This window comes from Bactrocera latifrons, unplaced genomic scaffold, assembly GCF_001853355.1.
Source record: "Bactrocera latifrons isolate USDA-ARS-PBARC rearing strain unplaced genomic scaffold, ASM185335v1 scaffold_68, whole genome shotgun sequence".
NCBI classification, from domain to species: domain Eukaryota; kingdom Metazoa; phylum Arthropoda; class Insecta; order Diptera; family Tephritidae; genus Bactrocera; species Bactrocera latifrons.
Genome location: NW_017537356.1, coordinates 744,259 through 763,805, shown reverse-complemented (window position 1 = coordinate 763,805; position 19,547 = coordinate 744,259). Strand labels below are relative to the sequence as shown.

The 19,547-nt window shown below is 40.1% G+C and overlaps 1 protein-coding gene across 3 annotated transcripts in view; it reads left to right on the top strand.

The window, feature by feature from the left end:
* Positions 1-8,175, top strand: part of LOC108975646 (PDF receptor) — a 60,549-nt gene extending 52,374 nt beyond the window's left edge. For all 3 annotated transcript variants that reach the window (XM_018944298.1, XM_018944299.1, XM_018944301.1), the window contains exons 3-9: positions 3,392-3,502; positions 5,608-5,753; positions 5,824-6,084; positions 6,333-6,626; positions 6,696-6,965; positions 7,060-7,214; positions 7,336-8,175. In XM_018944298.1, the coding sequence (XP_018799843.1) occupies positions 3,392-3,502; positions 5,608-5,753; positions 5,824-6,084; positions 6,333-6,626; positions 6,696-6,965; positions 7,060-7,214; positions 7,336-7,651 (1,553 nt within the window). In that variant the 3' untranslated portion in view covers positions 7,652-8,175. The remainder of the gene's footprint in view (positions 1-3,391; positions 3,503-5,607; positions 5,754-5,823; positions 6,085-6,332; positions 6,627-6,695; positions 6,966-7,059; positions 7,215-7,335) is intronic.
* The last annotated feature ends 11,372 nt before the right edge of the window (positions 8,176-19,547 follow it).

Here is a 19,547-nt window from a genome sequence, read left to right as displayed (position 1 = left end):
GAATTGTCCAAATAGTCAGCAAGTGGTATCGAACGAAGTCCAATTACCACTTTGGAGTATAATTCTAGTTGTTATAACCAACTTACTGGTTACCACTGCAAACAGGGTTAGATACCCGAAATAACAGCCCTTGTCAGGTTAAAAACTGCGTTCCACAAATTCTCACTGTAGAGGAGAATCTTCTAACGCATGAATCCTTAATGCCAGACCTTTTTATAGCTGTTACGCAAATAATCATACTTCTGATTTGCCTCTTAGATACATTTAGTATAACTAGAATAGGTAGAGCGACTCTAACGGCGCGGCAAAAATAGCACGAGAAGTCTAGAAGCTTCCGATAACTAAATTTAATACCTATAAATGAAGTTTCGAAAAGCATCTGAAGAGTTCAAAAATAGTCATGTCGTCTGTCTGTCTGTATGTATGCGAACTACTCCCTACCTTTTGCGATATCGATCTGAAATATAGCAAACGTGTTTTTCTCTGCAAGAAGTTGTTGATTTGTCGGAACCGTCGATATGGGACCACTGTAGCATATAGCTGTCATGCAAACAGGACGAACGGAATCAAGGACAGCTTTTTAATTTGACGAGATATCTTCTTCGAATTCTACATGGCATATTGCTTAAGGATATGATGAAATTTTCGAATAAATTGTTCAGATCGAATCACTATAGCATATAGATGCTCTTCTTAAGAGGGTAGGAGGCCCAAAAACTTTTTAATAATTAAGACTCAATTTGATATCCACGAAAGCTGCCAATTTGCTTCAAATCCGACCAAAGCACCTGCAACTATGTAATACGTATGTTGCACGTGCCGCACGCACGAACAACCAATGAAATTACTTTCTAGTTGCATAAACATTTGGTGGCTTTAAGGGAAATTCGAAAATTTAATGCTATGACCAAGTGGACAAGCGAAAGCGTCAAGATTACATAAACCACACTTTGATTATGGAGATTATATAAATCAAATAAGCTTATACATACATACTCGTACAACATGTAACTATTTACACATGTCCAAACGTGCCACAGCGCCGCCACTGCGCAGCACATATGAATCTAGAAGCCAGCAAACCTGATAAACCTGACATGACAAATGCATGTCAAGAGCTCAAAGAACCTCGAAGTGTCTCAGTGTGTATAAGTGTGTGTGGCACGTTGCACGATTTCTCAAGAAAGTGCAGAGTAAATATGCGTATAAATCAAGAGTGAAGAAAGATAATGCGGGCGAGCAGGAAACAGAGCAGATAATAAAATCAGAATTCACAAGAAATTTTGCTGCTGCGGCACAGTCACACTCACACTCACACATGTACATGCGTATAAGAGCACAAAGTCAGCGTTATTGAGATGAGACTTTGAGAAGCTTGCTCCTTGCTCCTTCCAGACACCAAGAAGTCTTGAAGCGCACATGTGACGCTCGGAGGCGTGAGTCGTTCATGCAACAAAGCAGAAAATGACAGAACAGCGGCACAAACGTGGCATATCATAATGCTGATGTGCTGGTAATGTGCAAGTAGCAAGTTTGTGTGCTTGTGTGTGTTCACTTTGCATTGCAGTGCATGGCGTTGCCACAGTAGTCGCGAGCTAAATATATTTGCAACTTGTTTAGTTTTATTTTTATTGCCATCACCGCTGACCAGCAGCAGTAATAAGATACATGATAATAAATTAGGGCTCGCACAGCCTCAAGGGTAATGCACTGCAACCTTTTTATGTTGCTGCAACAAAATTACAAATTTCAATCAAATCGTTGAGTTATATGTGTAAATAGGGCGGCTCGTGCGCTGTATGCGCCCAGGCAATTGTGTAATGTGTTTTAGTTGCTTTTAGTTACGTAACATTCGCTTTGGCTAGAAAGCAGGACCAACAGCGGCACATATGTGCATAACTGAGCACATAAATCGATTTGAAATTGAATTGTGTGGGTTCAAGGACAACATTATTGGCAATTTGGCAACATTAAAAAAAAGAGCTTGGAAATTCGAAATGTTAAGCGTTTGAGAAACTTTACTTCCTTAAGGGAGTTCTGCATTGACCGAAGAAAATGGTAGTCCAATGGTGCAAGGTCAGGGCTATACGGTGGATACATCAAAACTTTCCAGCCAAGCGCTCCCAGTTTTTGTGGAGTCATCAAAGATGTTTGTGGTCTAGCGTTGTCCTGATGGAAGACGTAGCCCTTTCTATTGATCAGTTCTGGCCGTTTTTTCGATTGCTTGCTTCAATCTGATCGGTTGTTGACAGTAAAATGTAGAATCAATCGTTCACCAGGCTGGATCAGCTCATAGTGGATGATTCCTTTCCAGTCCCACCAAACAATCAGTACAACCTTTCGTCAATCCTGGCTTTGAGATCATTTGTAGAGCTTCAGCATGCTTGGACCATGAACGACAACTATGGATAAAATACGAAAATACTTTGTCGACTAACCAATATTTTATTTTATCTTAATTTTCATTTAAGAATATTTAATGCTTTCATTCCAACAAAAAGCATTGCTCAATGTATTTATTTTGTTAGCAATTAAGCCTTAATCCGCAAAACCATATTTTAATTAGACTCAAATAAGCGGTTAGTCCGCAACGTCAACGCTACCAATTAAGGATTTCCAGCACACACACACACACGTGTTTACGTTAGTGTAAGTGTATATGGTGTATAAATACACACTAATGCAAATAATTAACTCTTAATTTCGGTGTGCAATGATGCAACGCTGATAATCTATTTAGAATTACATTAGAAGTGATTAGCAGCGGCATTAAGCCTTGCCACAGTGACCAAATGAAATTTCACGGAACCTTGAATTGCACACACACGCACATATCATGCACATATAGTATGTGTGTTGATATGGCTGCACTTTAATCTTTCATTGAATTGCGCACGCACACAGACACCAAATGCCATATACAACTATATGTGTGTGTGTGTGTACATTTCTATGAACTTGCCACTAATTTGTGCTTTATGTAAAATTTATGACGAAAAAAATTGCATTTTGCATAACAAAAACCTAAAGTTAGCGTTAAACCAACAGCAACAACAGCGCAGCCGCAGTCATGCAGAGGCGTAACTTGCGGCGTATTAAGCCAGTAAAGCGACATTGAATGAATGCCTGCAATTTACACATAATTTTGAATTTTTGTTTTATTTTTATATTTTCAATGAATTAATTAGCTGACAAGGCGCTGAATTAAATTTGTATTCAAAAAAAGCGTAATTAATGGGTCGCCCTCGCATGAAAATAGCTGCGCCAATCAAGCTGAAATGCAACCGCATTTTTTTCCCCAAACAGTTAAGAACAAAAAAGAATTCACGTTGATTTCAAATTGATTTTCACAGATTTGCTTTCAACCACTCATTTTCATTTCGTTTTGCAGGTGTTTTCTGCAACTGGACCTGGGACCTGTTCCTCTGCTGGCCACCGACGCCGGCTGGCGTGTTGGCGCGCATGCATTGTCCGCCCGTCGGACACGGCATTGACACAACAAGTAAGTAAACAATACAACGTTGCCTTGGCATATATTTATATATGTATGTATGTGTGTATACATGGATGGGTGTGTGGCCTGTTGACCCATTCTATTTAGTAAGTCAACTGCTTATTAGCCTTCGGGTAAATTAGACGCTCTGTCATTCACTGGTCACTCTGCATTACAAATTTACACGCACACATCGAGCAGTTGCATGCCTTCAACATAACCTCAATACTCGCATTTGATTGTGGCACACAACCTATGTAGTTTTTTGTTTCGGTCAGTAGTTAAGAGAAGTCAATTGGACAATAACTCAAAGCAATGACAGGTTATAAGCAATCAATCAGTAATTTTTTTGCCTGATAGACAATGAAACCGTTTCTATGAAAAAAAAAAAAAAAGTTGAAAAGAGCTTTCAAGGAGCTTTTTTTTTACCTAGCTGAGTCTCATGGCTGATTATTTGATTTGATCTTATTGATTTGTTTACTTTTGTAAACTGAAATATTATTTGATCAATTAGGGCTCAAGATAGTAATGAAATTTTAAATTGAATCCTGAAAGTTCTGGATTCATTTTCTGTATACGGAAAATAAATATTCGTATATTTTATTGCCTGATAGACAATGAACCGTTTATAAAAACTGTTTCTATGAAAAAAGTTGGACTGAGCTTTCAAGGAGCTTTTTTACCTAGATGATGTTTGAGATGAGGAGTTCTAATTAACACGTATGGTTTATCATTTGATTGGATCTCATTGAATTATTTATTGTTTCAAACTAAAATATTATTTTAATTAATCCCAAAATTTTTAATTGAATCCCGAAACTCGAATATTTTATTATCAGATATGAAAAAAGTTCAAATGAGCTTTCAATGAGCTGTTTTTTACCTAGCTTAGGCTTTCTGGTGTCGAGTTGTAATTAGCACTTATAACCGAGTACTTTTGTGAACTGAAATATTATTTGTTGCATTAGAAATGGGAATAATCCCGAAATTTTGAATATAGTCCCGAAATATCGGCGTTAATACTAAAAAAATTAAAATTGGTATATTTATGTAACAAACGGGTGCTGTAGTAAATTTGTATAAAATTCAACTAAAAGTTATTAGTTTTAGAAGAAGATCACAAATTGAAGCCTATGCACAGGCGCTGAATATACTTGAGCGCAAGTAAATCAGGCAATTGTTGTTAGATTTCAGTACTTTGAAGCTTTTGCTGAACCGTTGAATAAATATTTGCTTTCTCGTGGAAATGCGAGCTAAAAGTTGGTCTTCAAAATCCGTGCTAAGCTAGCGAATAAGTGTGGTGTATTGCAAAGTTTTGTAAATTGTAAAATTCTTTAAATATCAAACTGACTTAGTATGTATGTATGTACATATGTATCTAAGCAGCCAGGGACATATTCTTAAGGCTCATGTATGGCTCATTTTGTTGTTGCACTTCCGGTTCTGTTTCCGTTACCAATTTCCTTTGTTCCCACACTTGCGGCATTTTTGTTGCTTTTGCCGCCAGTCATCCGCATGCGGCAACACAACAACAAGTTGTGATGAAAATAACCGTGTCATGCACGCAGACACCCAAACACAATGACAACGCGTCTGTGGCGAGCAAATGTAAAATACATACAAATGATTTTCCATTTCCCTTTCACACTTCCAACTCATTATATTTGCCGCTTACAACGCCACCAAAAGCGACGATAACATCAAGCGCCAAACAGCAAAAGGCAGCATGCCTACCTCAAGGCTCCTCACTTGGCGTGCCACCCCAATGCAGGTTGCAAGGCTGTGCGTAATTTCGTTTGATTTATTCATGCAACGCAGTGAAAATGTGTTGGAATTTTAACTTAATTGCATTTGTGGCCGAAGGTTTGCGGTCTCTATTTTTAAACCTTTGAGTTTTAAATTTAAATTCCCATTATCATCACAAAGTGGCAAATGGGCGGCCAATGAGTGGAAAATGAGCAAAGCAATAAGAGTGTGCGTGAAGCGAAAGCGTTTAACTGTACAACCATTTAAGCAGAATATTACTTTTTGCCTTGAATAAACAAATTTAACTTTTAATTTGACCTTGAAAATATAGTTAGAGCTTTAATTTGGCATTTCTTCTCTCTTCACAGAGTTCGCGAACCGCAAATGCGAGCTGGACGGTAGCTGGGGCCGCCGTCCGAATGACACGCAGAACAACACGAACGGCTGGACGGACTATCAGCCTTGCTTCAAGCCGGAAGTGAACGACATGCTGCAGCGTGTGGATGATATTGATGTGCGTCATGCCGCTAACATGAAATATATTCACACAAAAAATACCTAACTCTCAAAAATTTTACCCTTAGGTCTTCTTGGACATCGCACGGCGCACGCGCACGCTGGAGATTGTTGGACTCATATTGTCGCTGATCGCGCTGATACTCTCGCTCATTATATTCTGCAAATTCTCTTCGCTACGAAATAATCGCACGAAAATTCACAAGAATCTCTTCATCGCAATGGTCTGTCAAGTTATTATACGACTGACACTGTATCTCGATCAGGCGTTTCGGCGTGGCAGTCAACCGGCCACGTCGAATACGAGCACAGCGGGAATTGAAAACACGGTATGTGAGAGAAGCTTACGAAGAGGCACTCGAAAATCGTATTTTGTTTTAAAGCTCACTCTGAAAGCTGTCTGAAAAGATGGCGACAGCATTAAAAAGCTTTTGGGAGAGCTTTGGAAAACTAAATAACCTTAATTCTAAAGCTTTTGATGAGCTTTACACAAGTACATAAGCTGTTAAAAGCGCTTATGGAAAACTTTAGCAATTATAAGCCCTTCCCTGCGTAATGCAATCTCTTCTCTTTCTAGCCCTACCTCTGCGAGGCTTCCTACGTGCTCCTAGAGTACGCTCGCACCGCCATGTTCATGTGGATGTTCATCGAGGGTCTGTACCTGCACAATATGGTGACGGTAGCCGTGTTTCAAGGTCGGTTTCCGCATAAGATCTTCTCGCTACTCGGCTGGGGTCTGCCCGTACTGATGACCACTGTCTGGGCCATATGTACAGCGATGTATACGGACAGCGCACATGACTGTCTATGGAACTACAATTTGACGCCGTACTATTGGATACTGGAAGGACCCCGTTTTATTGTCATATCGGTGGGTGTCCCTCACTTATCAAACACATTAATATCTTATCAAACTACGATCTTTTTGTGTTTTGTGCAGCTCAACTTCTTCTTCCTTATGAACATCATACGCGTGCTGGTGATGAAATTGCGCCAGAGTCAAGCCAGCGATATCGAACAGACGCGCAAAGCAGTACGCGCCGCCATTGTCCTGCTGCCGCTGTTGGGCATCACAAATCTACTGTACCAAGTACCTGCATTGAACCTGAAGCCACCATGGAAATTTGCCATGTGGTCCTACGTGACGCATTTCTTAACCTCATTTCAGGGATTTTTCATTGCCTTGATATATTGCTTCCTAAATGGTGAGGTAAGTACGAACGCAACCCATTCAACCCATTATTTCCACAACAGCCACTGAAGTGCTCATAATTCACATATTCTCACACTCTCTTTACCAACAGGTGCGCACCGTTCTACTGAAAAGCCTCGCCGTCTACATGTCCGTACGCGGCCACCCCGAATGGGTGCCCAAACGTGCCTCTATGTTCTCCGGCGCTTATAACACTGCACCCGACACCGAGGGCCAAGGCGGTGGCACTCCGCAGGATGGCAAAAGGTAAGCCAGCTACTTGGTGGACCTACCCCTCTATCTTTCTCCATAACCACCCAAATGTAATGACTTGCTCGTCTGTTCCTTTTTTTCCGTTCTCACTATCTTTGCTTACTGTCGCCTACAGAAACGATCAATCGCCCACCACACGCCGCCTGAATGGTCGCCGCTACAGCGCCGCCAACACCGTGCACATACCGGCGCGACGTCTCTCCAGCGGCAGCACCTACCGCCAGCAGCGACGCGTCAGCAATCACAATAACAACAACAACATTGGCATCCATGCCACACGCGCTCAGAGCAACACTGGCAGCGGCAGCAGCAACAGCACCGGCGGCAGCTGGCTTTTGACGCTGTGCTTTGGCGGTCAAAAGGTACTAAGAGTACCGCCAGCGTCAACCGTACCACCCGAGTCAGTTGTATTTGAGTTGTCAGAGCAGTAGTTGTACCGTCTTACGCCTTAAGCCCTCCCCCCACCACCACCAACAACAACACCTCTCTCACTTGTATAGCAATGAATTGTGCAACCGCAACTATGAAATATTTAGTCGTAAACATGCAAATACTTAGTAGCTTTTAAGTATTTCATGCTTAGCCAAACGCTTTTGCGCCTGAAATGCTGTGACGAATGCCAATTACCCTTTGCAAGCCCTTCACCACGCCGCTTGCCTCCCCAACCTTAACACCAATGTATTATAGCTCAATATATTTACCCACACATGAATGTAGCTCCACCCCCGCTACCCAGCACTACACAACTCATTACTATTAAGGCGAATCGCACTCAAATTCGTACCGTTTAGTTTTTGTGAATTTTGTATAAAGTACTGATTCGGCAGCACGAAAACGCTAACAGAGTTACCAACATATCTTAAACGCAAACAAATTTAGGCGCCTATAAAGAAATTAAAAAAATATACATACTACGTTATATATAAAAWTATACAACATTGAACAAAATTTTGAAAAAAAACACTCGAAAATATATAAATATTATAAAAATATATTTAAATCATCAATACATTAGCTGCATGCGTACAAACAGGCTCGCTGTGACTAAACCACATTTATACAACTTTAGTAGCTACAACATAACGCCTATCCCTAATTAGGTGCAAGCCAAAACCACACTTAGCAACAACTTGTGGCACTTAAATGACGCAAACAAACCGAAAATAATATTTTGGAAAAATACTATGCACAGATAAAAGTTTAAAAAAAAATGTAGAAAACTTGCTTGGCACGTAGCGCCCGAATATTAGGTCACACACGCACACAGGCAAACATAGAAATGTTTGCGTTCGTGTTGCCTAATTTTTGATATGTTAATTCGCTGCATTAACAAATGCTGCCCGTGTCTATGCAACATGCAGCGTTGTGTGGCACAGTTCTGCCTTGCTGCGTTTTCATAATGGACCTGTTTTCTACACACACACACACGATCATACAAGCACACACATTCATTAGCTTTTTACATATTTTCTCCAAATGTGCTTCAAGCAAAAATGGCCGACGCGGCAATGGACGAAATTTATTTGCTGCATTCATTAACATCAATAAATGTGTTGAGGCACTTTCCCTGCGCCCTAAAACAACAAAAAAAACACGTTGTACGTTCCGCGACAGCTAAAAATACAATACCAACAAAAACAGCAACAAAGACAAAGCGTCACCTGTGCGCCGAGTGGAAAGTGTTGAGCGCTGACGCTACTTTGTTATAAGTGGGTAGCGCTGTGTTGTTGTTACTGTTGCTGCTGTTGTATTTTTGTGTGGCAGCAACGTAGCAACGAATTATGCGTAACGGCAAAACCATGAAATTCATGCAAACTAGCGGACGGACACATTTGTCCAAAAATTTTAGTAGCCAAAAGAAGTGAAAACAACAACAACAAAGCACACCAAATAGCAGAGGTAGAAATGAGCAAAGCAAAAAGGTTAACTAATTTCAAGCGCCGTTGCAGCGGGGCACTGTATTATACAAAATAAATATGTATAAAATTTCGGTAAAAAAGAGAAAATGCACGAAATGAATAAGAAACGTGTAAAAAGCAATTAAAATTAAAAACGAAACGTAAAAATCGATGTGGCTTCGTATATGCATGCATGTTGAAATAGCAGGCGTGCCACAAACAGCGACGACGACGATGTCACTGACGCCGCGTTATGCGAACGAAGCAATAATACGTTTCGACATTCCGGCAATGACGTCCAATATGGGGCAAGAGCAAAGTGCCAGCAAGCATAATTCACCGACTAGCCGACGATATGCAGCGCGTGTGTGGCTAAAATTGGCTACGAGCAGCGAGAAATCGGCGCTGCATATTTATTCAACACAATCAAAATAACAAAAAAAAAAAAAAAACAAACAACGCTGAGGAGTAGTAGGGTTAAACTAGCTGAAACATTAACTATTTTCTTGGCAAGCGGCTGATTTCATTTTAACTTATTTCTTTCAAACTGATTTGCTCTACAAAACAGTCAGCATGTTGAGGGGATTCCCTAACTGTCAAGCACCTTACAAAGATAGAGCAAATATTTACTTCAACAACACGATACTCGAGTTCGGCAGAATCGAAGCTATAATACCCTGCACAGGTGCTTTCTTTTATCATTACACTCTATTTGAGATCATTAACTTCGTTTTGATCGTTCAGTTTGTATGACAGCCATATGCTATAGTGGTCCGATTTCAAAAATTTGATCCGAGGTTGCAGCGCTGCTTTAGACACTTATCTATGCTGAATTTCGTATGGATAAAAACTCAAATATGTAAGCTTTTCATATAGGCATCTGATTTGAATCCTTCAGTTTCTATGACAGCTATATGTTACAGTGATCTGATTTGAAGAATATCGACGACTATTGGAGCGTTACTTTAGACAATAGTTTATGCAAAATTTCGGCAAGATTTTTTGTGAAATGAAAAGTTTTTTCTACAAGGACTTGATCTGTATAGACAGACGCACAGATAGAAGGGAATGGCTCGACTCCAGAGTATCCGACTTTTCCTGAGTGCGTTTAGAAGGACGGGAATGGCTAAATCGACTCAAAAGTCTCCGACTTTTCCTGAGTGTTAAAAACTTCGTTGAATCTAATTTACCTTGTTCAGGGACAGGCATTATGAAAAGAGCACATTTCAAACAGAATGAAAAGCATCACGCAGAATGATGGACCGATATTTCTGAATAAAATAATAAAACCAAAATAAGTTATGTGTACGAAGGTTTGTATGGTATTAAAAAACGTCGAATTTTTAATTTGGTGTGGCAACAAGTAATGACGCAAGATCTTCAGTGATAGTACTAAGCTTATAAGTCGGCTAAACTGTTAAGAGTTGCCAGTGGTTACCTGGATTTCCACCTAACACAAATGCTAAGTGGGCATGTGTGCTTTAGAGTCTACCTGTACAGTTCACAGTACGGTATTAGTCCGCACTGTCGGACGTGTTCTTTTATTGCTCTCCTTTTTTAAGTACAAGGGAAAAACTTAGAACTACACTCGGTGGTAGTTTTACCATGGAAAATTTTACGACACTTATGTGTCAGTCTTTTGAGTACTGGAAAGCTGTCAGTGAAGCGGCAGTTTCAATCATGATAAAACTGAGATATATAGAGCAGAGTAGGCGTCTGTCAGTCCAGTCTTATCACTCCCAAAAAAACAGGTTAAGTTTCTATTTATCTTAGTGGATCCTGGCATATCTAAAAGGCTGCAATAAGTCATCACGTGAACAAATCTAACTACATTTCTGTGGCTGCAAGCCAAGGATTATTCGGTGATTGTACACCATGATCGTGCGACCGATAATCACGTATGGGGCGGTGGCTTGGGTCTCAAAAGCTTCACAGACTTCGGTAAGGCTCCAACTGTCGAAGTTGCAACGACTAGCATGTATCTGCATGTCTGGTGCAAGGCGCACTTTTCCGACGGCAGTACTTGAAGTCATGCTAGACAGGGTGTGGCAAAGGTAAGGTAATCTCGTTCAAACGGATGAAAGAATTAACGTACAGTAATACCTAAAGGGTTAAGGGAGCAAAACTAAATGGAGCGGCTCCATTCTCGAGCTCCTACTGAGCGATAGTATGATCCACATCTATGGGAAAACAAACGCAACTATCGCAATGAGTGTATAACCATACTTAGCGATAGTCAAACGGCACTAAAAGCAGTCTCCTCCTGCGGCATCAAGGATCCCTAGGGACTTGAACTGCTCGCATTTTACATTTGCCACTGCAAGCTGAGGAAACATTTACACCTAGCTGCTTGCAAAAATTGTCGGTGCTGCGACGGGAAGCCTACATAGCCGTCTATCGACGGTGAATATTTGTGATTTAGGAGGGGGCACAATAGACCTAAGGAACTTTGGATGAGATCTATGCGATCACCAAACTATATTTCAACATAACACATAAATAAATTGGAACAACAATAAAAAGGTTTTTAGCTGCCTGAGCTCGCTCAGAATATTCTTAAGTTTTCTTCAATTTCGAATAAGTTTCCACATTTGCAAAGCACTCTTAAAGCCAGCCAAATATAATTTGCAGAAGCTTTAATATTCACTTTTGCAGCATAATTTCTATAACACTGTCATCAAAAATAGAGCAAGCGCCACTTGGGTCAAAAAAAATTGTAACTTCATAATTTTCCATTAACACCAAAATGCCATCAGCGAATGAGGAAAGCCAAAAAAAAAACAACAAAAAGCAAAAAAGAAAAATTACAGCAACAACGACAAAGGCAATAAAACGGCAACAAAAAGCAAACACAAATTCGCTAATCCCGAACAAAGGACGAAAAATAGGCGTGCACATACATATAGACAATTCAAAGCATATACTTATGTAATGTCATGTGTAGCACAATTACTTACATGCCCCAGCGGAAAACTCATTAACTAAGTGAGCATTTATTGCCTACTCAACGCCATAAACACGCGCGCGCCATGTCGGCTTGTCAGTTTCAAGGACTAAAAGATTTCCAAAGTGGTCAAATAAAAGCACTATATACACTTAAAATATAATATGGCCAGAAACTGGCTAGAAAAGGTGCATATGTGCCTGGACGCGCACTAAATATCATTTAAGTTGTATAATACAAGGGTGCATATGGACTTAGCCATTGGTTATATAACGGTAAATGGCATTTTAAGGTAACCACATTAGTTTGGCAGTGCAAAGCGCAAATGGTCAGGATTATATTGGCATACGTGAGGTGGTGGCGCGCCGCGGTAAGCATGGCTAAAGCTACTGTATCGCCTATATATATACTTACTAAGGTCTAGCGTGAATGCTAGTTGCCATTTTGGCTTAATGCCAAGTGTAGCTGTTGCCATGCTACGTTTCTTACATTTTGCTATTTTCGCAAATGCCTTAATAATGGATTTCATTAAGCTTTGGTGTTTACTAAGCAACAATAATTACAAATAATGCGCTTCAGAAGAACCAGCAAACCCGTACGCCATCTATTTGAGTGTATGTTTGTATGTAATATATATATGCATATAAGTATCCAATACGAGCGCGGTGAACCTCGCGAAAGTTCAGCAAGCCCTCAAATACATTAAACAGCCGGCAAACAATACAAGCTGAAATTAAAATCCTCGAGAAACTTCAATCAGCAAACACAAACAGTCGTACAAACAAAGCGAGCAAACCAGAAATAAATGCTAATGAAATAAGGCGTAAGAGAAATAAAAAACTTAACGCTTGCAAACAGAAATTAAAGCAAGCAACAAGGACGCAACGCCGCTCAAACAGCCGAAAAAGTCCAAAGACGGAAGTGCAGCAACCCCACCGTCAATTAGTACTCGAAATAGATTTGAATATTTATGCTTATTGCCTAACCAGCCACACTCCTAAAACAACCCCCTTCCTCCCCTCACTACGCCAAAATGAGCACAAGTGCGCAATAAGAAAGCACAAAGCTAGGCGCTGCGCAGGTCAGCCTGTAAATTAGGATTAAGTCAACGCCGCAACAAAGGAAACCCCCTGACACCAACAACAGCAGCATAATCAGCATCCGAAACCACGCGGCACAATCATCATCACTTCGCAATGCCGAAAGGCAAAACGACTGTGCCAAAGTGTTTTTCCGGGCAGTGCTCGTAATTAGAGAAAAAATCAACGCGCATCCACACCAAAGTGAAGCGTAAATTAATTGGATTAAAATCCGAGTGAAAGCTGTGGTGTATATTGTGAAGCGGTCGCTCTTTTGCACGGAATTGCAAATAAATAATGGGTGAAAGCGCCCATAAAGAACTAACAAAGTGCCAGGCAAAGAAATTTTAATCACCTTAGCGAGGTTCCCTGCTGCGCGTGGCGCACTCAAGCAGTCAAACGCTTGTAGTCCTTGCAATCCTTTCTTTTTGATTTTCTAAGAAATCTACAATTCTGCACGCATTCTTTTCAATGAGCGTATTGTATAAATAAGGCGCTTGATTTTAAATGTATTTCTGAAATAGAGTTATTATTCTCAAGCATTAAAGCAACGCTGCTTAAACTAACGGCGTTTAAGTGGACATTACTTAGAAAATAGTTGATTTAGCAGTGCGCTTTAGAGATAGATTTATTGTATGACAGGTAAAAATAACGTCAGTGAAAAAAAAATATAGCAACCGTAGCTGAGAGAGTACAGGAAGCCACTGGAGAGTAGATACGGCGACGCTAGCAGCAACGTATGGAACGACTTGGCGCATTTTACGTTGAGATCTTAAATTGAAAGTGTACAAAATACACTTTGTGCAAGAACTGTAGCCGTTCGCCCTTCCTAAGCAATACCGCTTCGCTCTATGGGCTCCTGAAAAGTGTCAAGAAGATTCAACGTTTTCGGCACAAATTTTGTTCAGCGATGTGGCCCATTTCTGGTTCGATGGATATGTAAACAAGAAAAATTGATGTCTGAAGGCAAAGCTTGTGATCTTGGAGACATTTGGTTTCAACAAGATGGCGCCACTTCCCTCACATCGCATCAATTAAAGAACACTTCGGTGAGCAGATAATGTCACGTGTTGAGTCGGTCGATTGACCCCCAAGATCGTGTGATATCACACCGTTAGACTTCTTCCTCTGGTGATATGTAAAGTCGAAGGTCTATGCGGTCAATCCCGCTTCGGTTCACGAGTCGAAATGCTCAACCGAGTCATCGAAAATATCGAAGAAGACCTGAATGAGTCCATACACCATCGCGCGCAACAATGGGAGCTGTGCTTATCCATTTTATGGAAGTATTTGTGGAAAGGTCTTGGTTTTCGGGCATAAAAAATCGCACTCGTGCAAGAATTGAAGACTACCGACTTGTTTTACGATCGGTTAATCGGGGCCTTTGTATCAGGACATTAAAGCTAGCGGCTCCGACTGCGAGCTTGACGTCTTGTCTTATTATAATCAAACTACCGCTGGAGGTATGCGAATAAGCGTTGTAGTAGTGGTCACCTTCAAAACTTTTTGACAGCAGTGATTGATTTGCAATATGAACTTCAAAAAAGTATGAATGCCAAAGTTGTTTGGAGGCTTGGTTGATTCACAAGAGAGGCGGAGATGCAAGACCGCAGAAGACCATTATTGGACTCATTGTGCTTCCAGTTGAAACTTATACTAAACATTATCCAGGAACTCAGTAAATTTATTACAAAAAAAAACCGATTTTTCCCACACTGGCTGACCAAAGTTTCTATGTAAGCGCCATGTAAGATATTCGATCTCAGTCGGCTGAAGACTGACATTCGCCAATATAATGTTTCAGTGTCCCGTCATCCTGCACGCATGCCTTTCATTCCGCGGAATCCACTTGTTCAATTTTCTGAAGGCGAAATATTAAGTAAGGCGACCTGTGATGACCCCTACAGATTTAATTACTTCCTTTTTGTATAAAATAGAAGCTTTTTGATCTGTCCACCATTTGGATAGTCAAAAGTAACTTTGTGATATGCTCTAGGTTCTATAGTTGCGAGGTATTCCTCTAGGGTTCATTGGTTCAAATAACTCTGGAAGGAACTGAATGGTCTGGGACAGCTTAGTCATTTAGTTTGAAGGTAGCCGCTCATGTTCCTATTTCACGCTCTGATTCGTCAATTAATATTTAGATGTAGGCGTTGGAAATGGCGTTCACAGAACCGTTGGTCAATTTTTCTTTACTGAGAAATAAAAATGTTGTGTTTAAATCCTCATGGATCTCTCTTTTCTCGTTCACATTGCCAATTAAGTCTAAATTTATTAACAAGTTCGAGTATAATACCATGTCCGCGGTGACGCTGAGTCTGACTCCAATGAGCTAAATTAGAGAGACCGACTGGTCGTAAGCATACATATCAACACAGACCTCTATTGCCATATTTCACTCGAATATGGGTTCAGAGCCTTTGTTGATGTAGCTTTCATTGCGTCCGGTCTTTTAGAGACTTATGATTAACTTTCTTTGTAGTTATGCTGACTTCGGTTAGACTTTGCTACTTGTAATTTTCTGAGTTCAGAAACTAGCTGCTGCCTATAGAGGAATCTCTGTTAACAATTTTTGTAGATCAACTTCTCTATTCAATTATTATCTTAACATAGCAAAACAACCTACAGTCCAACCCGACACCCAAATTTATGATTACTGGCGAAGACTAGTCAACAAATTTGGCTAAGTTTCAACAAAATTCGTATCAACACAGGTCTTTATTTGTTTATTCGCAAAACTCAGATAAAAATGAAAGTGTGCTTGAATTCTCCAAACTCACAGCCACCAGACGGACTCGCTGACAGGGCCAACAAAGCGTGCGCTCTGCGGAGAAAACGTCTGAGCGCCCCAAAAAAGTCGTAGAATTGCTCAACAGATAAGCGCCAGCAAACGAAAAACCAACGACGACACTGTTGGAGCAAGCAAGATGGACGAGTAGCAAAACAAAAAAAAAACCAAATAACAACAACAATGATAATAACGAAATAGCAGCATTGACTACAAAAACAACACGCAACAAAATAGTCAAATAATAATGTGGTAGACAAAATAATAAAAATGTATATATTCAGCGTGGTGTAGGCAAGAGCGGTCGTGTCGAGAGAGCGGGCGGTCAGTTGAGGTGCGACTTGCCTATTACTCGTCAACCTTAACGTCGCTGTCAACGACGCAATCGCAATCACCCAGAATGTGACAAACTAATGCGCCAGCATTAGGCAAAAGTTATTTGCTGTTGCTGTTGCTGTTGTTTTTGTGTTTGCGTTTATTGTTTTGGAGCCGATCGCACACGAACGAGTGCTACACACAGCACCTAAAAATATCGGATCGAATGTCTCTCTAATGCGTCAGAGCACTTCACAATGCAATTTGGCCGCTCATAAAAGCCAAACACCAATAACAACAACAGCAGCACTCGAAGAGCCAAAACTAATTTATTGGAGGAGCAGCAGCGGTGGTAGTCGACCGCAGAAACAGTAAAAGCACAACCGCAAGGCAGCGACGAAACCGCAACGGCGACGGCAATGAAAGTCACAGCGACAACGCGCTACCACACTTAGTGCCAGTGGTAGCGTTGAAGGGCAGCAAATGTAACAACAACAAACGCAGCAAAGCGAAGCGTTACGCAGCGAAAAGAAATTCATGAAAAAGTTGTAGCAACAACAACTGTTTCGCACAACAAATATTGAGTTTTGTCAACACAGCGAATGTCGGCGGCAGCGGCGAAAACATACCGAAGTCCCTCCCGACCGTCGCCAACGTTAGCGCCCACACAAGCCACATACACATATCGTATATGAATGTGTGTGTGTGTGTGTGTGTGTGTGCGCGCTCAAGCTTTATGTGTTGTTGGCTCCACGCTGTCGTACAGACCAGACCAGATCCAGTGGCAAATCAATTTGACTAACTTGCTAGTGGGCCAGCTGGCTGGCTGGCTGATTGCCTGGCAAAGCGAGCCACCAAGTTCCAGAGACTCGCTCCACGCGCTTGTCAATGTGTGGCGGCGAGGTGTTGTTAACGGCGGTGTGCAAACAAGCACAAGGGACGGACGTGGTGTAAGGTGGCACAGGCGAGTATTTTTGATAACCGTTGCGCTTGACACATGACAGCAGCAGCAGCAACAGCAGAGACAGCGACAGCGGCAGTGACTAGTGACTGCGACGTTGTTGGCAGTGAGTGACAGCACGGTGGCAAATAGCCACAATGTGTGTATGGAAATCATAACACACTCATACATGCATATGTAGCTACTACCAATGCTTCAAGTACTCTTCCGCTATAGCAGCGCTGAGTGGCGAGCAAAGTTGGAGTGACAGCAACAAATGCTAGCGCTGCGATTGGAAGGCTCTGAGAGCAGTGTATGAGTAGTTTCGCATACGGTATACAGAGTGTGCGGTTTTGTAAAGCGTGTGCATTAGCGTCGCTATTTTATTAGGAGCGCAATTTTTTTAATATGCAGGTTTAATTTTTTAATATTTTTTAAATTTTTTGAATCTTTTAAATTTTTTTGAATTAAAAAATTTTTTTTTAAGTTTTTTTGATATTTTAATTACGAAAACTTATTTTAATTGGATTATTACTAATTGTTAGTCTCAATAAATAAAAAATATACTAAAAATAATTTAGCTATCATGAAAATGCAATATAACCTCAAAATCGTTATTTATGTACTTTAAAATTCATAACTCTTCTGAGAACCTGCTACAGTTATAGCAAGTTTATTAACTTAGTATTGAATAACGCTTGAAAATTTTATGTTATTCTGTCTAATATGTTTTGATTTGTGAATTATGAATCACCCTGTATTACATATGATGATCCATTCGGCGCTACAGTGTACCGCTTCGACGGAGTACACTCAAACTGTCGTTTTCGCATTTTCTGGGAAAACTTACCACAGAAAGTGGGGATTTCAAAAAAGAAAAAGCATACTAATTTAATAAAATCTCAAATTTTGACGAGAGATTTTTCAACGATTTAAGGAGAAATGATTAATATTTTATGTGAAGAAAGTCTACATAAAAATGTAATAGATCATTACCTACAACATTGCCCTCTTCAACATTACTTTATAGGACTCGTAGTTTTGCCGGCAAACGAGACAAACCGTTCATAATTTAAGAAACTTTTTTTTGGGCAAGAAAAAAATAGAAAACGCAAAAACTTGGTTAATTTGAGGTTATGTGAAAAAAGTGTTTAGACAAAAGTAATAGATCGTTTCATTAGTTGAAAAAAATAAACCGTTTATACCCTAAAAGAGAAATTTTTGTATGCAAAACCCAGAATTTTCACATAAAGTTTGAGGTTATGTGGAAAAGCGTATATACAAAAGTAATAGATCGTTTCATTAGCTATATTATTTCCTGTTAAGTTCTCTCTATAACTTAAAGCGTTTATAACCCTTAAAATTTCAACAACTAATCGAATTTTAAACATTAAAAAACGTCCATAAATCAATCCATTAACAGATCGAATTGTAGACACAAAACACTTCCACAAATCGATCCGAAGGACAGATCGAATTTTTACATACAAAAATTCAGAAATATCAGAAGATCTATAAATCAATCTAAGGAGTCAGTTTGAACATTTTACTTAAAAAATACCATAAATATCGGAGAATTTTCCATTTACCAGATAAATTCAGTGGAGCGACTTTGCTTATGTGACTAAACCGGTTCCTAGTCAGCGATTTTGAAGGCAAAATCAAAAAAATCTGAATAATCGATTGTATGGGAGATATGTGTTATATTTGGCCGATCTGACCGATTCCGACAAATGATCTATAGAATATTAAAATGCACCTACATACGTATTAAATTCGAATGGTACTTTGAAACGTAGGAGTATCATGCTCACGACAATCGGACATCTCAAAAACTGACGAACAAATTTGTATAATATCTAAAAAATTTCGCCTTAAAAATCGCCGGCTCGAAATCGGTTTCGGACCCATAGTCTTTTATGCAAAGTTGTTGTTTAGAATGAATAGAATATTTCACACATAGGCGATTTGTCCATGTTTTTTTTTTTCTTTTGTTTGGTGCCTTGACCCGCTCTAATATACAGACAGAAGCCGCAAATGAGAAAGAAGAGTAAGTAAGTCAACCAATTTTTTTGTTTTTTGTTTTTTTGCAACCCATAACTGTCAGTTTATGACACTTTAAGGTCTAGAGGACTCATTACACCTAAGTTCGCGGTTCTTGTCTAATTTATTTTAAACTCTAAAGCTAAGAAACGACTCACTGTGCCAAGTCGTAAATACCGTACTTAAAATATATGCGAACGTGTACGCGGAAAGGTGATACACAGGCGTCGGGAGTCGGGAGGTTATGTGTTGCGCTGTATTTGCTTTGGCTGAAGCCGCAACTGACGGCGGCATTGCTAGAGCTTGTGTGCTGGTCACTG